The sequence below is a fragment of the Solanum pennellii genome, chromosome 12 (assembly GCF_001406875.1).
Source record: "Solanum pennellii chromosome 12, SPENNV200".
In the NCBI taxonomy this organism is placed as follows: domain Eukaryota; kingdom Viridiplantae; phylum Streptophyta; class Magnoliopsida; order Solanales; family Solanaceae; genus Solanum; species Solanum pennellii.
Window position 1 is genome coordinate 81,047,539 of NC_028648.1, and position 20,037 is coordinate 81,067,575.

The 20,037-nt window shown below is 29.9% G+C and overlaps 3 protein-coding genes across 3 annotated transcripts; 1 reads left to right on the top strand and 2 right to left on the bottom strand.

Moving 5' to 3' along the window:
* Positions 1-9,306: 9,306 nt before the first annotated feature.
* LOC107006754 (NDR1/HIN1-like protein 12) lies at positions 9,307-10,456 on the bottom strand. The gene has a single exon (XM_015205271.2). The coding sequence runs from the start codon at positions 10,042-10,044 to the stop codon at positions 9,451-9,453; it is 594 nt and encodes a 197-aa protein (XP_015060757.1). The 5' UTR covers positions 10,045-10,456; the 3' UTR covers positions 9,307-9,450.
* Positions 10,457-12,254: 1,798 nt separating this feature from the next.
* LOC107007604 (tryptophan synthase beta chain 2) lies at positions 12,255-15,544 on the top strand. The gene is made up of 6 exons (XM_015206287.2): positions 12,255-12,417; positions 13,334-13,667; positions 13,741-13,957; positions 14,035-14,572; positions 14,653-14,751; positions 14,971-15,544. Exons 1-6 carry the CDS (start codon positions 12,384-12,386, stop codon positions 15,225-15,227), a joined length of 1,479 nt encoding a protein of 492 aa, XP_015061773.1. The 5' UTR covers positions 12,255-12,383; the 3' UTR covers positions 15,228-15,544.
* A 2,617-nt stretch (positions 15,545-18,161) lies between these two features.
* Positions 18,162-19,678, bottom strand: LOC107006576 (transcription factor MYB8-like). The gene is made up of 3 exons (XM_027913839.1): positions 19,546-19,678; positions 19,219-19,275; positions 18,162-18,799 (listed from the first exon to the last, which is right to left on the bottom strand). Exons 1-3 carry the CDS (start codon positions 19,676-19,678, stop codon positions 18,162-18,164), a joined length of 828 nt encoding a protein of 275 aa, XP_027769640.1.
* Positions 19,679-20,037: the final 359 nt, after the last annotated feature.

The following is a 20,037-nucleotide window of genomic DNA, read 5'->3' on the forward strand; positions in this document are numbered from 1 at the left end:
AAAATGTCAATAGGTAGGTGTCGAATTCTTTAATAATAGTATATTTTTATACGATTTGACACGAGTACGATATCATTTTCTGAGAGTTGTGGCAATGCACAAAGACTTAAAACAGACCGATGAGAAGAAGCATCACGATTACATGACCAAGCTTAGTGTTCATTCCGCTAAGAGTTTTTATCTCCAACCATCTTGGTCGTTCCTGACAATTGAATCGATAAGAAGATGTCATGTGCAAGAAACATGACCAATATGTAGTGTTGTTAGCTCCATTGGCAGAACCATGATTTTCACTAAGAAAAGTCAGTATGGAAATAAGGATATATACGAAGAATCCAAGGGGATTGAACTTGAACATACAATATACGAAGAATCTTCTAAACAAGGGTGGCTCCGCCTAGAGGCGGACCTAAGATTTGAAGGTAATGGGTGTCATATTGTTTGGTTGATCAAATGATCAAATTATTACTCGTTAAGTCTCAACTGTTTGTAATTTTTAGTTACATATACCATATTATAATAATGTCTATTAAAGTCAAATGTTGTCCATTACCAAAATGGTGCTAATGCTGATTTTTCATGTGTGGATTACGGGTTCCAATCCAAACCCCAACATTAATATTTTTCAAAAGAAACGGAAAACGCATTAAGAAATGATCTAACAGAGAATCAAACTTGCGACCCAGAAGCCGAAAATTAGATCCTTAGCCACGGGAACAACACACCTGTCTGGGGGTGGCAAATTTATTATTCATAAGTGTATACATATATATACATGTATATATAAAATTTCAACCGAGACAACTGAGTGTCGTAGCACCCCCACCTTGATACATAGATCTGCCCCTGGCTCCGCCACTAGTTAGCTCCAAATGAGATGTTTTTTAAGGTGTTAATATGAACTAACATTTAGAGTAGTAAACTCGCATCAAGTACACAAAAGCATCTTGTGTTGAGGACCGCACCCCGAGAGGTGTAATGTAGACAGTCTAACCTACTGCAAGCGTTAATAGCTACTTTTAGGGCTCAAACATGTGACAGACAACTTTACCGTTGTTCCAAGGCTCCTCTTCCCCTTTGTTAAGTAGTAACGTTTTACATCCCCTCTTCTGACTACGCCTCTGCCGTCATTATATACTCATATTCAGTCAAAGAAATACTTAACAGAGTACCTTGATAAAACAAAGAAATGATTCAATTAATGAACCCCAATCGGCAAGAATAGCAAAAAAATGACAGTTATAAATCACATACAAGAAACAAAAAGGCAAATTTTCTGACAGTAGAGAATTCAGAATTTTCTCGATCAAATTTGTAAAATTATACAGGGTATGTTGTTATAAAGATGCACAATTTTAACTAGACAGGTACCTTTGAGATTTTTCACACTGGACACATTTACTTTTGAAATTATTGGTTAAGAATTTATTATCTTAAAAAATTATTAGGTGTGTATGAATAAAATTCAATGTAAAAAAATTTAAAAATTTTGATTATACACCATGTTAACTTAAATGATACTTAATATGTGAGACATAATTAATCTCCAAATTAGTTCACGAATCGTGATGAGTCACATAAAACTTCATTTATAAGTGATGATTGAGTGTGTGAATAAAAATTTCATACAAAAAGTTTTTTTTTCTTTTATTTTGTTTGATTTATTTTAATATAGCATCAAGTTTTAAAAAGATAAAAAATATTTTTTATTATTGCAAATTAAAATTAAAAATATATCAAATATACCAAAGTATTTTTTAATCTTCTGATTTTAAATACATTAAAATTACAAAAAAGTTACCAAAAACAATAAGGATCATTTTTTTAAAACTAACTAAAATAAATATGTTAAATAAATTATATTATATGAATATCTTTATTATTTACCGTGTCATTTCTGATTACCTATCGAATTTCAAATCAATCAAAGTCCTTCAATCGAATTCAAAAGCCTATAAACAACTTCTCATTCAATTGTTAAAGCAGATTTAATCTCACCTTCTCTATATTTTCCTCTATAATTTGTAATTTTGAATCAACGTTTGATTGAATCGTCGGTGATGAAGGTTGAACCGATGAATGAGAAAATCGAGCTGACCCGTTTGACAGTGTGACCCGAAATTTGACCCGAATAGGCTGAAATTGAGGAACCCATTTGATTATTGAAGCTGATTTTGAGTTTTATGTATAACAATGGAGATATAGATTTATTCTAAAAAGTAATAAATTTGTCAATAAAAGGAATTTTATGACATAAATTGGCCTCACATTAAGATAACAGTGTAACTGATAAAATTATTGTGGTACTTAGAGGATTATTATATGTTTGATTGGTCAAAATAGTCTCGTACAAAAATACAAAAATCTAGTCTTTTCTCGAGTTTCACGCATAACAGATGCTTTAATGTATCGAATATTAGTCGTTCCGTCTCATTTTATATGTCATCTATTTATATAAATAGTTGATTCATAATATTTGTCATTTCATAAAATTAATGCATAAATTAGTATATGATTTCTTTTTTACGTTTATAAATATATTATTAGCATTGAAAATATATATTTAATCAACTTAAAAAAATAACTTTTATATTTACTATAGATAAAAATTATTCTACATATATAGATAATAAATCTGTACGACTATTTGCGTATAATAATTTCATTTTGGTGCAGCCGCCATTTCCACTTGCAAAAAGCAAACCAATGCAAGTTGTAACTTGTAGCCAAAACAAAATGTAAGGCATGTGTGATTAAAAGAAAAAGTGTATTCAAATAATTAATTATTAGCTTATCTCGATATGATTTTACGAGTGAAATTTATAAAAAATAAACTGTTACATATGGCTCTGGTTATATAAAAGGATTATTATTTTTGATAGATTATTAATTCAAAATATATTATTTCAAGAAGGATAGATTGATTCAAAAAATATGTATTATATTAGTATATTGCAAGTGAAACGTTCAAATGGGATAACAAAATAAATAAACTTTTGTATATATTTATTGTGTTCGTGTATTTGTAAATGAAATATACAAATCATAATTTTCATTTCGAATAAAAGTACAACTTGAAACACAATTATCAAAACTATAGCTATGAAATCTTATTATATCTATTATCTTTGATATTTCTAAAATTCTTTTACTATTATTATTATTATTATTATTATTATTATTATTATTGCATTTTAAAAGATCATATTATTGTTAAAATGATTAATGTTATTATAGATAAAAGATGTTATAGATAGGTAAATATAATTTCAAAAAGTAATTTATTTATACAATAAATTTATAAATATAACTCATACAGCATCTTGGACGTATTTTATATTTCCCTTGCAATCAAATCATCTGTCTATTCAAACTTTGAAGGAAAAATGCAAAAAGGAATATATATACATATATATATATATCGTCAAGAAATGTGAAGCGAGATCATAAATTAAAGGTCTCGAATTTGAGTTATATGAATTTTTTTTTTGTAAAAAATGCTTTCTTTTGAATAGAGTTTGGCACGCATAGATTTAAATTAATCGAACTCATATATAGATATCGAACATCGAATAAATCGAAAAATAAAAGAAATTATATAATATGAATTGGAAACTATAAGAAAAGGGAAACGTAACAAATTACCTGTCAGTTCGCCACACTAATATAAAACATTTTATATTCTTTTAATTATTAATTTTGTATATAAGGTTCCACTTATTATACTTTTCTTAATTAAATATTTGAAGTAAATAACTTTTGCATTTTATGCATGAAACTTATATTTAATTTTTATTATTGTGCTTAATGACAGTGTGGATACTTTATTTTAAGTTAAATATTTATTTTTTGAAAAAAACAAATAAATTAAATGAGGAAATAATTTTATTCTATTAACACTATTTTTGGCATATGAGGAATCACTTCAAGTTCTTATTAAACTAATTTTTATTTTTTCGGCGATCTTTTTTTTTTTAATTAAATAAAATATTATTCTTAGAAAATTCCTAGGATCACCTTTTAATTATTCTTATTCACAAAATCTATTTAATTTAATTAATTAATTTGGCCATTCATGAGAGGGAACTTGATTCTGTCTTGATAATATTTTTATTATCTTCTATATGAAGATTTGATATCTCAAAATATACCTTTTAAAAATGATTACACATGATAAATAAGTCACAACTATATAATATCACGAACGTGGATCGTAGTGAAATGATTTAAAAATTCTACATTCTTAATTCGAAGTATTATGTCTGAACCCCTTAAAAACAGAAAAAAATAATCATACTGAGAATTTCTGTTCTAAAAATAAATTCTACTATATGTAAGTACAAATTTTATCAAAACTCAGATATGAATATCAATAGTAAGTGAAATAATAATAATAGAAAAAACTATATTGATTATAGACCCAAGAAAAAGTAACAAATCAACATTTTTTTAAATTTTTTCCCCCTTTAAATAGTACCTTAGATAACTCCAAAAATTAACATTTAACATTCAATAGTTCCATTCGATCGATTATTTTAAATTTTTTTTATAAGTATCAAATCAATCACTTTCATTTATTCTACGACAGACTGTTTTCTAGGCGAAAAGGGAAAAGCTAGTGGAGGATTCATTCCAAAACCTACTAGTTTTGGCAAACAACTTATGTTTTCTCAAATAGGAGAAACTTAATATTATTTTATTCGTACCTAATATTTATATCAAATCAAGCAATTTAATCTTATAATAAGAAGACAAGACAATCATCAAGGAGAAGATAACACATTTAAAGTTTTTATTTTCCTTAAAAGAATCAAATGCCTTGTTGTAAAGTGATAATTTGACAATATTAAATTAATATTTAAGATATTTGGTAAGGTACTAAACACATGGCCTACAAATTTTAGTGGGATTTCTGTTCATCTTAGTTTAAGAGAAAATGAAGTTTAAAAGAATGACTTCAAAAGGAATATATAACTTAAGGATATATAACAATATTATAGATTTTTGAATTGAATAATAAAATGATACATAATTAAAATAACACATATATTAGTTTAATGTAAATTCTGAGCGTTAAATAGAATTTTACTTTTGTTGCATTAGAAGTGTGACACTTATATAAGTAACAAAAACCTTAGATGCTAGACTTACAAAGTTTATTAAGTTTCAAATCACTACTAAGGATTGAAGCGCGATGAATCTCTTAAGCTGCAATTAGTAGTAGTTTCAGTTTCGAGTCTTAAATATGATTTTTTTTTATAAAATGAACACTTTTTAATAGATTTTACACGATATAAACTCTGATTAGTCGAATCGAATCGGTCATTATTGTAAAGGCAAAGTATCTTGAAAAAATTGACCAATTAGGTTAACTTTGCAAGTCTAGTAGTTCCTAGGGGACAGGATTTCCTTAAACAAAAAAGTAAGTATATAGTTGATGTTGACTAATAATATTTTTCAAAGTGGAATGTATACAACTATATATTATATTTAGAGGCTTTGCAAAGGAGCAAAAAGTGCATAAAAAGTAAACAAAGGACAAAAGGCATTTATGCACACGAGGGACCTCTTGTTCTTACCTTGCTAGTTGCTATCGTATTCTTAATTAGATGATTCAAATTCAAATAGTAAAAATAATACTTCAAAATAGAGTTTTCCCATCTCATTTAATGGGAAGGATAATCAAACTATGAAGATGAATAATCAACAGTGTAATTTATAATCTTTCAGGTTAAGATACATTTTTCTGCTCTTATTTTTTTTTCAAATTATAGGGCGGAGAGAGGGAGACAACTGAAACTTTTAGAGTCGAGTTTACACTCTTTCCTCCTCTTTCGATAAGTTTTTCATAGCCGTAATCGTACTCAAGTAGCCTTGCAGGCTTCGAGCCATGAGAATGAGATCACTTTTGATAGTGAGACTTTTTATCAAAAATTCAAATTAGTTGACTTGAAAGGAAAATACCAAACTTTAGTTGGGAAACTTTGAATAAACAAAGGACCTCTTTCACTTTCTTTTCTTTGTTTATCCTTCAATACTTAAATTGCTAAAAAATGTACACTTGACCAATGGAGGTGCAAATGGAACTAAGGCTCATGGTTTTTTGATATAATCAGTATGCTGACTCTTATTTGTCCAAGTTCATGATACGTATTATTCATTTCAGTTTTATCGATCTTATGAAATGTGTGTGGCTTGAGCCTTGAGTATGTCATCATCGAGCCTTAGAAATCATTGTGTAGTCATGCAGAGTTCAAAGAAGGATTGTACCATAAGGTATGTAATGTAAACTGTCTAACTTAAAGCAAACATTAGTGATTGATTGCACAACTCGAACTAGCGACTTAAAGATCTCACACAAACAGATATATAAACAACAAATTGACCCTTAAAAATCATTCTGTATTCACGCAGGTTTCAAGGAAGGACATATATGATTTAAACAGTCTAACTCAAAATAAACATCACTAACTGATTACACGACTCAAACTTGTGACCTACAGATCACACCAAAACCTTTATAAACAACAAATTGATCCTTAAAAATCCCTTGTATTCACGCAGGGTTCAAGGAAGGATTGCACCTTAAGATGTGTGATATAAACAAGCTGCTCTAAAGTAGACATTAACGACTTATTTCATGACTCGAGCTTGTGACCTACATATCACACACAAACAAATATCAAAATGATCTTTAAAAATTATTTTGTATTCACGCATTGTTTAAGGAGGGGACGCACCTTAAGGCATATGATATAAACAATCTAACCTAAAACAAACATCATTGACGAATTGCACGATTCAAACTTGTGACCTAAAGATTACGCCGAAACCTTTATAAAATCCTTAAAAATCATAGTGGACAGAGCATTTTACCTAGGAAAAAAAAATGAAAAAAAGCTTACACACAAAATTACAAAGCAAATTTGTTCTATTTTAATTTATGTCTAATCAAAGTCCCCATGCTCTAATGCTCTTTCTTAAAAAGGTTTATAAGAATTTCAATGAGTGGAGTGAGAAATGTTATCATTTTCCCAAATTAGGAAATATTCTTCATAGGCCTTAACTTCTTTTTGGCAATTTGATTACATTAATTTTTCTGAAAAAGCACCATCATGTGTGCATCAACTTTATTATATAAAATAAATAGTACTAAGTTTTTTAATAAACCAACCAGGCCAGTTGAGACCTTTTTTGATAACGTTAAATAGGCAGCCATATTAATTGTATGCTAACATCAAAAACAAAAACAAAAACAAAAAAAGTGATTTTAACAAACCATCTTGCTTAGTGCATTTTTGTTCAATTTAATGGCCATATTATCATATCACAAAGTCATTTGTATGTTTATTTTGTACATATTTATAATTTCTATTGTTCTTCAACATTTTTCTTTGGTAGATGCATCAAGGGCATTTTCAAGATATCCTCCACCTCCTCCTCCGGTCGAAATTACACACGAAGAGGTAAAAAATATGTCATCTGATAAATTTTCGTTCAACGATTCCAAAAACAAGTACGAAAAGAAAGATATACCATATGTCACTCCTGGACATAGCCCAGGAATGGGACACGATACTCCTCCGGGTGTCTCATGATTAATATGACTATTTTACGAAGGGATATAAAGAACTACAATCAAAGTTGTAGAAGGTAGAAGTACTACAAAATTCATTTTTCTTTTTTTTTTCTTTTGGTTCCAATGGGTAAAAACACAAAAATGAGTGTTTCTTCCATTTCTTCTATAATTGTTGTATTTTTATTTTTGTTTTTGTGTGGCTGTTTTTTTTTTTTTACTCTTTAATTAAGTCTCTTTTTATTTCTTTCTTTCTATTGGGATGTGAAGAGTTCGAATTTGATTTGTCATGACACAACTAATATACTATGTCCATTTGCTATCAAATATATACAATACAAAACTTAGCTCTAGTTAAGATTGATAAAAATAAAATAAAAATTGAAGGTATTAAACTCGAATATAATTGGATCGCGATCATATAATATATGGTATAATTATAGCGCAACGAAATACAAATAGCTAGTCCATGCAACACCCATAGTGCCATACACTATAAGAAAATAAGGTTTTTTCCTTCACGAATCAGCGAAAAATTTATGTCATAGAATATAATTTTTTTCACTCATCATTTTCTGCTAAACCAACTTATTGATTTTCACAGGAACTTCTTAATTCTTCCATAATTCTTTTTCTTTTTTGTCATTGATTCAATCAAATATTTGTAGGGATACCTACGGAACATGTTTCATGACACGACTCTGCGCCTAGTCTTAATCTTCTATTTACCTCAATGGCGCGACTCCAAATATATATGTAGTTAATTTCATATTTAAACCTTAAGTAGTAAGTATACTTTAATTTTCTCATGTTTCGTTGGACGACTACGTACAAAATGTTGTGCTTGTCATGCAAGTAAATTGGACTAGGATTCAATTTAGCCCAATGTAGGGATTATTGTGGGCTTAGATTGAAACTATGGCCTTGTAAATTAGGTTAAGGGTTAAAAAACATGATTTCCTTATCTAATGTACGTCCATCGAATTATCATTCACTCTATTTATTATTTATATATATATATATATACATATACATATATATATTTTTTTTTAAATTTTTTTTTAATATGTAAGATCGATAAGACATTTTTATATTTAAAAATAATTTAATATTAAAATTTTATTTTATTTTTTAATGTGATGATTTTGTTGCCAAAAAAGTGTCATGCTAATTTTACACCAAGTTTCTAAAGGAAGATATTTTCATCATATTCTATTCCTTACGTTATTATTATATTTTATTTTTTTATATATATAAATGAAAGTTTACTTAATGGTTAAGGCGAGACCTAACATATATATGGAAATACAACTTTGTTGTAATTAATGTCGGTAAAAACTTATCTTGCATTTGATATTTACATCAACATAAGATATGTTTTTTCATATGTACATTTTAATCATTAAATCATAGTTGATAAACATTGATAAAAATTTATCGACTGATATTTACACCAATTCAATAAGTACACGTTTTCATATACATTATTATTATTATTATTATTATTATCATCATGAACAATAGTTATATGTTGTATATTCTCACCTCAAATGATGTTTTAATTATTGTAACTAATAGAGTAACACTTTTTTTTTAGAATAAATTAATTAATAAATGATGCAATAATTGAATTTAAATCACAATTCAAACAGGCTTATTAATATTTCCAAGCCTAGAAAAATAATTAAGAAAATACTAGAAATAAAATAACAAATATACGTACTATTAGCTTCATCATGAATCTCATTACATTAATCTAAAGAAATTCTAGTGTGTACAAAAAGGAAAACAATAACTATTAACCATGTATATATAACTTAATTATATTAGACTGACGATATATATAACTTAAAACTTGATTAAACACGAATTATCTAAGATTTTGTGCTACATTTTGGGTAAATAGTACTTCCATCTAATGGTAACTTAAGCTTACAATTAAGATGTAACCAGAATTTAACAGAACCAACTAACCCTAATCTCCATCTAGTCCTTGAACTTCCTTTAAGATCAAGACCTACTAGTTTTTTATTTAATGCCACCTCAGCATTTGCTCCTTCCTGTGGAGTCAACGCGATCGACGTTGACTCCACAGGATAATATAATTGGATTGTAGTATTTTTGAGTACATCAAAAGGGTCAGCTCTTAAATATGCAACTTTCACATCATGAAAGTATAGTGTATAAAGTGTATCATAGAAAGTTGCATGGGCTTTTACATTATCATTTTCAGCATTGACAACAATTGACACCTTGATTGATAGGAGATTAGACATGTCATAGGCAAAAGTGTCTATATTTGCACTTCTCACACTCATTTGTGGAACTTTTGGCCTAACAATGATGAATCCGATGAAGACGATGATGCCGGTGACGATCACGGCTAGGGTTATGAAGGTGCAAAGTAGGGCAACACACCAAATTAAAGGGTTGGTGCGTCTTTCCGGGCCTAAAACGGGCTTTGGCATTATTAGTAGGACAGATGAATAGGAGGGAGGTGAAAAAAAAATACCTAGTTGTTTGTTATGTTCTACGAACTATCTGTTGTTACTGCTCTCCTTGCTTGATGATTTTGGCATTGGGGGGAAAGACGAGCTGGAGGAGCAACAAGCAAGAGATCGACTTTGTGTTATTGATCTGTATTCTACGAACTATCTGTTGTTACTGCTCTCGTTGTTGATACAATAGTCCGAGTAGACAATTCTCTCTTTTTTTTAATGTTCTTGATCGTGAAATTCATAATCAATGCTATTGAATCAGCGGTAAAAGAAATATCATCAATTCTTGAAATAAGAACTCTAGGACATCATGATAGAGTAAAAACATTAGAAGAAGTCCAAAGAAATATTTTTTTCCTCTCTTTGTATAGGTGCATGTGTTGAAGTATACTTGGTTATAATTGGTGGAGAAGGTTTTGGTATCTTCTTTTCCTTGAGATAAAGTTTTTCTTTATAAAAACTTGTATATTATGCTTTTCTTATTTTAGGTGAAAAATTATATACCTAGCTTGCAGACAATATATATATATATATATATATATATATATACACACTTAATTTGCCACTTTTTGTTGGTTCTAAAAGAAATCTTAACATGCACATTTGCATAAATACAAACACATATATGAAGGGTAATATGGTCTTTTTTTCCAGGCTTACACTAATTTAGAAGATTACATATAATAGATTAATATCGTCGTTAAAAATATATACATATATATTTATTTTAATAATACATCTATATATATTCTAGAAATTCTAAATTCGTAACTAAAAAAAATATTTTATGTAATTGTTATGATTGTTCAATTTGCAAAACAAAATACTCAGGCATACTTGACGTTAAGAGATTGTCTACAGTGATTTGCTATTTGGTATGATTGTATAGAACTTGAGAAATTGTAATAATTTTCATAATATTTTTATATTTATGAAAAGAAAATACTATATAAAAAATTTAAATCACATGTATAAACTATAAACAAAACTGCAACTTTAAATTAATCTAATTTTAAATAATAATTTTTATTGACCCAAGACACACACACACACAAAAAAGAATTTGATGCATTGATTTGGTAACAAAACGAAAAAACAAACAAAAAGAAAGGAAGTAGACATTAAATTTATCTTTGCCCAAGAAACTATTGCTTCCGTTTAATTTATTTATCAAATTTTGACTTGATATATATATTTAAAAATAAAAAAATAATTAACATAATAAATTTATCATTTTTATTTTCATCATATTCTTAAAAAATATTCACTCAATGTAAGTAAATTGAAAATATAATAAAAAGAAAAAAAAATATATTTTCTAAAATATCAAAAATAACAAATAAAATTAATAAAAATAAAACGAAAAAAACAATAAATAAATTATATAAAAGACAACCTTTTGTTTCGTCAATAACGGACAAATAAATTGACATATCGTCAACGTAATTAATTTCTTCCACCAAACTATTTTGTTTTTCATTAAAACCCCAAAAAATTCCATGGCTGTCAATTTCCCGGAATGGTACGAAGTTTAAGAAATAAAAAAATATTTTTTTAATTATATTTATTAAAATAAGAATATAATCGAAATTTCAAATACATATTTTAATTATATTAAGATTATATTACTTCCACAAATCCAATTATTCAATATCTTTGTATATCTTTTTGACTTATGCGATAGCTAAATATCTTTCACACGCGTTAATTATTCGAGTCACGAAATATGTCAGTAAGTCAAAAAACATACTAAATTACAAAAAAAGAGTTTGGGAGATAATAGGACTTCAATTAAGTTTAAGTGAGTCTATGAAATTTTAATCATAATCATAAAAGAAATTGTTATTGTTATACTAACTCCGTCCCATTTATATGTCACATTTCGGATTGAGTCAAACAAGTCTATCTTTGACCATAAATTTTTCATAAATCTTACAAGCATTTTGAATTATTAATTATTGTGACTCATAGTACTTTTTACGTAGTTTACAAGTATATATATTTTATTTTTAAAAAATTGAACATTCCATGCACAGGTTTCCGGTCAAACTTAAATTGTTTGATTCTTAAAACATAAAATGTGTCATATAAATTGGGACAGAGAGAGTATCAAGTCAAATTACGTTCAATAAATCGAAACGATAAGGAAAAAGGACATTAACAACAAGAAAAATGTATCACGTAAATTAGTCGAGATAAGATTAAAAAGAAAAGAATGTTAGACTGACATTTTTTTTTTCTATTATTAGTAGTATAGTAGTGTAGTAGTGTTTCAATATCCAATTTTCAACAAGCAAATCAGTGTAGAAATGGCACTATCCCTCCCAAATCTGTTTCCAAAAGGTCAGTTTTTTTTTTTTTGTTTTTTAAATAATTATATCTTTGAAGTATATTTAATTGTGTTTTTTATATATATAAACTGTGTTTTGGGTACTTTAGAGTATTGATCTGTTTTTGATTTTTGATTTTGGGAAATGATTGTTCTTATTTTGATTTAGGTAATCTTGTTTGGTTAATTTGACTTTTAGGTATTATTTTCAGATTTGATTAGTTCTAATGACATAAATGAATCTAAACAAGTATTTGTTAGTGAAAAAAAAAACACAATTTGATGTGTTTGGTGATGAATTACTAAAGTGTTTTAGTAATTTGATTTGCTTAGACAAACAATAAGTCAAATTTTTCGCTGAAATTTAGCGATTTTGATTCGAAATAATGTAGTGTCATGTTTAGGGAGACAAAAGGGGGAAATATAGTTCCTTAGCCACGATTCTGCTATTTGTTGCAATAATCTAGAATGAATCTCCCCGATGTTTAGAAATAGAACGAGTAAATACGATTTTCAATACTTTTTTTTTTGTAGTAGTAGTTTAGGTAGGTTTATTTCCTCGATTGGGAGTGATGTGGGGCGATGATGGAATCGTTGAATGTTGAGAAATGAGAATAAGTACTCTCCTATCCCGACTTCCCTAGAGCTTCCGGAAGCACAGCCTAGACAGTGACGGGTTCTCTAGCCCTGCGGGGTTGGAAATGCATTGAGGTGTGAAGGTCGTGGTGAGAATGAGTTGTTAATCGTTAAGATAGGTGTCGAGTGGAAGTGCAGTGAGGCATTCTAACAGACTGATAGACTTGAACCTTGTTCCTACATGAGCTGATCAATTCGATGAGGCATTAACCGTCTATTTTTATTGTTCAAATCTTTTACAATATACGGAAAAAAACCGTTATGGTCTTGATCTAATTAAATGTTACTTGTCAGGTGATGCGTATGGAACAAAGTATTTTGAGATTAAAACAAAGCCAAGTCAATTGAAGCTTTCGTTTAGCTATAGAGCAAGAGCAAAGGCAGCTCTTAATTCTAGTTCGAGTTCTGTTGAAATCCCTCGGCAGTGGTACAATCTAGTTGCAGACCTTCCAATCAAACCACCTCCACCGCTGCATCCCAAGACGTTTCAGCCTATCAAACCGGAGGACTTATCTCCGCTTTTCTGTGATGAGTTGATTAAACAGGAGGCAAGCATCGACCAGTTTATTGATATACCAGAAGAAGTTTTAGACGTCTACAGTCTTTGGCGCCCAACCCCTTTGATTAGGTTCGTATTCTGTTTTTCTTAAGTATCAACTTTCATATCGCGAAAATTCTTAACATGTCGTGGTAACATTTAGAGCAAAGAGGTTGGAAAAACTGCTTGATACACCCGCACGAATATATTACAAGTATGAAGGTGGTAGCCCCGCGGGGTCGCACAAGCCCAACTCTGCTGTTCCTCAGGCCTGGTACAATAAAATGGGGAATGTTAAAAATGTGGTTACGGAGACCGGGGCAGGTCAATGGGGGAGCGCGTTGTCGTTTGCTTGCAGCTTATTTGGTCTCAATTGTGAGGTAAATGTGTCTATAGTTTACGTGTTCATTTGCGATGAGGGAGTTCATCCGCCCCTGATCTAGAATTTTCAATGCAGGTATGGCAAGTTCGAGCTTCGTTTAATCAGAAACCTTATCGTAAAATGATGATGCAAACTTGGGGTGCGAAGGTGCATCCTTCTCCTTCCGACCTTACAGAGGCCGGTCGGACCATTCTACAAATGGATCCTTCAAGTCCAGGAAGTTTAGGAATAGCTATTTCAGAGGCTGTGGAGGTTGCAGCGAAGAACACTGACACCAAGTATTGTTTGGGAAGTGTACTCAATCATGTTTTGTTACATCAGACCGTTATCGGTGAGGAATGTATAAAACAGATGGAGGATTTCGGAGAGACTCCAGATGTGATCATCGGTTGCACGGGAGGTGGATCTAATTTTGCAGGACTTGCTTTCCCGTTTATCCGGGAGAAGCTTAAGGGGAAAATGAATCCTCTTATTAGAGCGGTTGAACCTACAGCTTGCCCCTCGTTGACGAAAGGTGTATATGCTTACGACTATGGAGACACCGCAGGCATGACTCCTTTAATGAAAATGCATACACTTGGTCATGACTTCATACCGGATCCCATCCATTCCGGTAAGCCTTTGTCGCGTAGGATAGTTAATTTTTATCCCCCTTTACTTGTTCTTCTTATAAAGATTTGAGTTCAATTTCAGGGGGTCTCCGTTACCACGGCATGGCACCATTGATATCACACGTCTATGAACTCGGATTCATGGAAGCAATATCAATTCCGCAGATTGAATGTTTCCAAGGTATCTTTACTACCACTATATCACGTCACTTTCCGTATTATATCGAGCTAAGTCATGTTCCAATCGAACACCTCAACTCCTGATATAGTGTTCCAATTAGACATTCTCTGTTCAAGTTTGAGAAGAACTTTTGCACGTGTTTTCATTTGTCTATTAGGTAGCTAAGTTAACTTCGTAAAATTATTGTCCAAACGCCAACTATGTAATTTTTCCGTTCAGGTGCTATTCAGTTTGCGAGGTCTGAGGGGTTGATACCAGCACCAGAACCAACGCATGCTATAGCCGCTACTATAAGGGAAGCTCTAAGATGTAAAGAGACCGGAGAATCGAAAGTTATACTCATGGCAATGTGTGGACATGGACATTTTGATTTGTCATCTTACGATAAGTATTTGCAGGGAAGCTTGGTTGATTTGTCATTCTCAGAAGAGAAAATAAAAGCCTCACTCGCGAAAATACCACAACCAGTATCATAAGTTGATCCAAGTCGAGGAGACGATGAAAATAGGAGGTACGTAGTGGAATTTGGTTTGTACTTTTCTCCACGAATAAGGTTTTCGTAGTTCTGCCAAGTTGAAGAATAACATGCCCCAAACCCCCTCAATCTCTTGATCGAATAATATTCGATACAATTAGTTATAGCTTTGTAAGTTGTTGTGTGACCTTCAATTTTTCGAGTTGTGTGTAATCGTCTATATGATTGACTTGACAACAATGAAGGATCTGGGAGTGGCATTTCATCATTTTGTGCTAAGTTTTGTCGATTTTTTTTAAAAAAAATTTTCGATCTCTACTAATGTATCGTTCAATATCTGTTCATTGGACATACTAGTTGAGGTTCTCATCCTTTGCAGATGAGCAATGTTATCTTCATACAATATTAGAGTTGAACTTATATGGAGTCGGTGAAGATTTATATAGTCGACGATCCTAATGTGTTTAAGATTAAAGATAGTAATGTTGTTGTTGTTGTGATGGGCATCAGACACCTTCTTAGTGTAGCAGTGTTGTAACAAGTGTGTGTAGGAGGTTCTCTTAACGGAGTGAGGTGTTTTTCGAGAAAACTGTGTTGGCTTAACCTAAAGCGGATAGTATGTATACCATACTAAGAATAAATATGGAATGTCTTATTCCATCAACTGGTATCAGAGTCAATGATCGATGAGACGAGTATTGAGATGGAGTGAATAGCTTGGAAATGCATGTGGAAATAAAGAAGCTAGCTCTGAGCTTCGTCGGTCATAAATGCTCGGTCTAGTTGGTGACACGTATCGAATCTTGAAAATTAACGCGTGGATCATGGTGATGGACCGCGTTGAACTTAGTTTCGGGAGAAGATACTGGGTGCAAGAACAAAGTCCCATATTAATAGTGATCAAAAGATTTGGAAGCTACATATGAAGTATATGAATACTTTTAAATCTCGTTTTGTTGGGGAACAAGCTATCTCGAGGTTAATTATCCACCCTTAATGTGACAATAACAATAACTCTACAATTTTGGAATAACTAAATAAGTTATTACGCAATTTATTCCAATCAAACATAGGATAAACTCATAATAAAATTAATCTCAGCGTTAGTAATCGCTTATCCCTCGTATTAAACAAGTTCTTAACTGACGCGAGGTTTTCTGAGACAATCATGCAGACTTGGTCCAAAACGAACAAGCATGTTAACGGAGTATATGTTGATATAGGGTTCGAAAAAGAGCCGCACCTTCTTAGGTATGAAAGGGGTAATAAAGTAATCAAGCAACTTGTTGCTAATAATATAATTTGTTTTCCCATTAAAACTTTGAATTTCGAGAAGGGTAACACGTTCCAATTAAATAAATCAACAATTAATTATTAATTAATCGTTCCAATTAAATAAATCAACAATTAATTATTAATTAATTGAGATAAGATTGAGCATATGGCAATCACTACTTTGAAAAAAAAGAGTAGATTAATTAATATAGCAACTTGATATTATTAATTATGAAGTCCTTAATTTAGGGTATTTAACTAAAATACAACTTTTTATGTTTCTCAAATCATAATTAATTAATTAATTAATTATGCCACTTGTGTTGATTAATTATAATTCAAAAAAAGTAATTTATCGTCCAACGATAAAAGTAGGACAATATGTCTAGGTTGTCACGATGGCTGAGGTAAGTAATTATATTTAACACTAAAATTGTCAGTATTGTTCATTATGCCTAAAATGTAAATACTATTAATTACTAATTAAATCTAATTAAAGTAAGTTTAATAGATCGAGGAGTTGTTAAATCGATTATGTTGTACAGGGTGAAGTATTAGTCAATCACGAGTTCATATTTAGAAAATGAAGGTAGCAGATGCTTAGATGGTTGTGCGTGTATACTAATGAGAAAAGATCAGGAATGAAGATATATGGGATAAGACGGGTGTAGCTGATGTAAATGTAAATAAGCAAAATTGTCCTAGTGAAAACGTGTGAGAGGTTGACAGTGATAAATTTGTGGATACGTAGAAATAAATCGAAGAAGAATTGAGAGGGGGAATTGACAGAATTAACATGATATATCTACATGTTACTTAGCACATGATCATAAATAGAAAAATATTGTGATCGAGAATCAGGGTAGACAAATAATAGTTTATAGAACATATATTATTATTCATACTTTTCTTCCTTCGATATTTTCAACTTACAATTTTGAATTTTGTGATTCTATAAAATTAGAAGCAAAATACATATATATTTCATCCTCTTCAAACTTCACGTATAAAAAATTATATTAAATATGCTTGTAGTGATGTAAATCTTTTTAATTTTAAAAAATGTTCTTTAAATCTCCTCGCCGAAAGAGAAGCTAACTAAAAAGATGATTAATACAAGTATTATAAAATTTTATAGACTTTGACTAAATAATTTACTTTTTGTTCTCTCGATTCACTTTTACTTGTTTATTAAAAAATACTAAATATTTATAAATAATTAAAGAATTGTATATTTCAAGTTGCGAGATGAAAACTAATACTACAAGTTGAGAAATCTTCTTCTACTTAATGTGTATATATAATATATATATTATGTATGAGTTTAATTTTATATACTAGCAATATTAAAAATAAATACATAGCTAGATTAATTATGACTTAATGATATAGTCAAAAAAATTGTGATAAGAATATCCAAGATTTAATATATATGAATAAAAACAACAAAGAGAATAAGTAAAAGTTTATTTTGGGGAAAAGTGTATTTGGTGAATCTAAGGACCTTATGTAGAAGGGAAATTGTCGGCCACTTTAATATATAAAATTCCACTTAGAAGCATGACAAATTTTATTTATTTTTTTAGTTATTTCATGTGAGATATTAATTCACTCTAATTTTTTTTTACATCGATATTTTAATGGAGCATAGATCGAACGATCAAATAGCGATTGATCTTACTTTAATACTATATAATATATGAAAACCAATTTCACATTCGAAAGTTTTTTGAGTGAATGCTATGAATTTGAAAGTACCAAAAAATGTTGTTTGACATTCAATATTATAGATAAAAGAATTGTATTGGAGTGATAACCGATAAGTATGTTGCTGTAAACTACAAATTTCATCATTTTCTCCAATTTTATCTTGAAAATCACTTTGGCTTGAAGAAGAATATGAACATCCAAGTGGAATAAGCCTTATTGGTTTTGGAATATGCACTTGAATCTTCTCAACTACTTCATCTTTTTCCATCCGGTTCTCGCGCTTTTCGACCTCCTGTTGTAGCAGATTATCTGTCTTCATTGACTTTTTTCCTTTTCTTCGTCGTTTCTCTTCTTTGTTTTGTCTACATTTCTTTTTAGTAGTTCGTTTTGGAGTGGATTTTTTAGGTTTTGGTTCGATTCCTGATGCCTTGAGTTTCTTCAAGAGATTAGTGTGCCAATGATTTTTGATCTCGTTATCAGTTCTCCCTGACAATCTTCCGGCTATCAGGGACCATCGACCACCAAGAAGTGAATAAAGACGTATAATAAGATCATCTTCCTCTGGACTAAAATTTCCTCTCTTAATACCTGACATAGACGAATTCAGAATTTAGAGTTAATATTATTATTTCGAGCAAATTGACTTATTACATGTAATATTTCAAAATCCAAGGTGTCATTCATATATAAATAAATAATTATTTTTAATCCCTCGTATATTGCTTAAATAAGATTGTATTCATGTTGAATGAATGCAATTTTATTACATGTATACATTTCAAAACATATATATACACAATCACAAAAGTCAACAGAAATTTATACGAGTCGAGTTGAGAAAAACACTAGAATGTAACGCGTGAAATTTGAACATGTAATGAACCTAAAGTAATTTTTGAATTCTCTATGCCATTTGACTATAAGAGAATTCAATCGTTTATCACACTATAACTTTTCAAAACCATTTTATCTAATCAACAAACCTACTTTAGATCTATCTTTAATACCTGGTCGAAGATAATTCACCCATCTTAATCTGCAACTTTTACCACATCTAACAAGTCCTGAATATAAAAAAAATAGGTCATCAAACATGAGCACATGTATAACTAACATTGATACACTAAAAACATTCAAACCTATACTATCTACATTTACTAAAACAACAATAATTATTATGCTAGATCGATTGTATATGAATCTACATTATTTTATTTAAGCTCATATCGTATCATAGTAGAATAACTATATCTCAATCTTATACAGAGTAAAAATCGACTAGACGAATCTTTATTTCTAAACATCGTGAAACAGATATATCATTTAATTATTACCAGCATTCATAGGCAAAGATCTCCAATTACCTTCACCATGTAGGTGAATGTAATTAGTGAGCAACATATCTTCTTCTATAGACCATGGTCCTTTTTTCATTCCAACTTTAGAACAACATGGAGTTCTTCCCATTGAGAAATATTATGTGTGTGTGTGTGAGATAGAGATGGTAGAATTTAAAAGGCACAAAAAAGGGACAAAACTTTCTTTAAAGTGGACTATTTTTTTTATAATTAAATTACTGAGCAGATCTAACAAAACCACACTAGTACTATAGTTTATTTTTAAAATATATAAATACTAATATAATAAGTTAATGGCAAAAATCATATATATATATATATATATATACATATATATACATCCGTAAGTTTCATATCTCGATTATTAGTTATTTTCTTTTACTATCTGAACTATCATTGTTCCGGCTAGGGTATCGTAAAGGGGTTCGTCTTCATCGAAAAATTACCATGTAAGGTAAAAGTGACTTT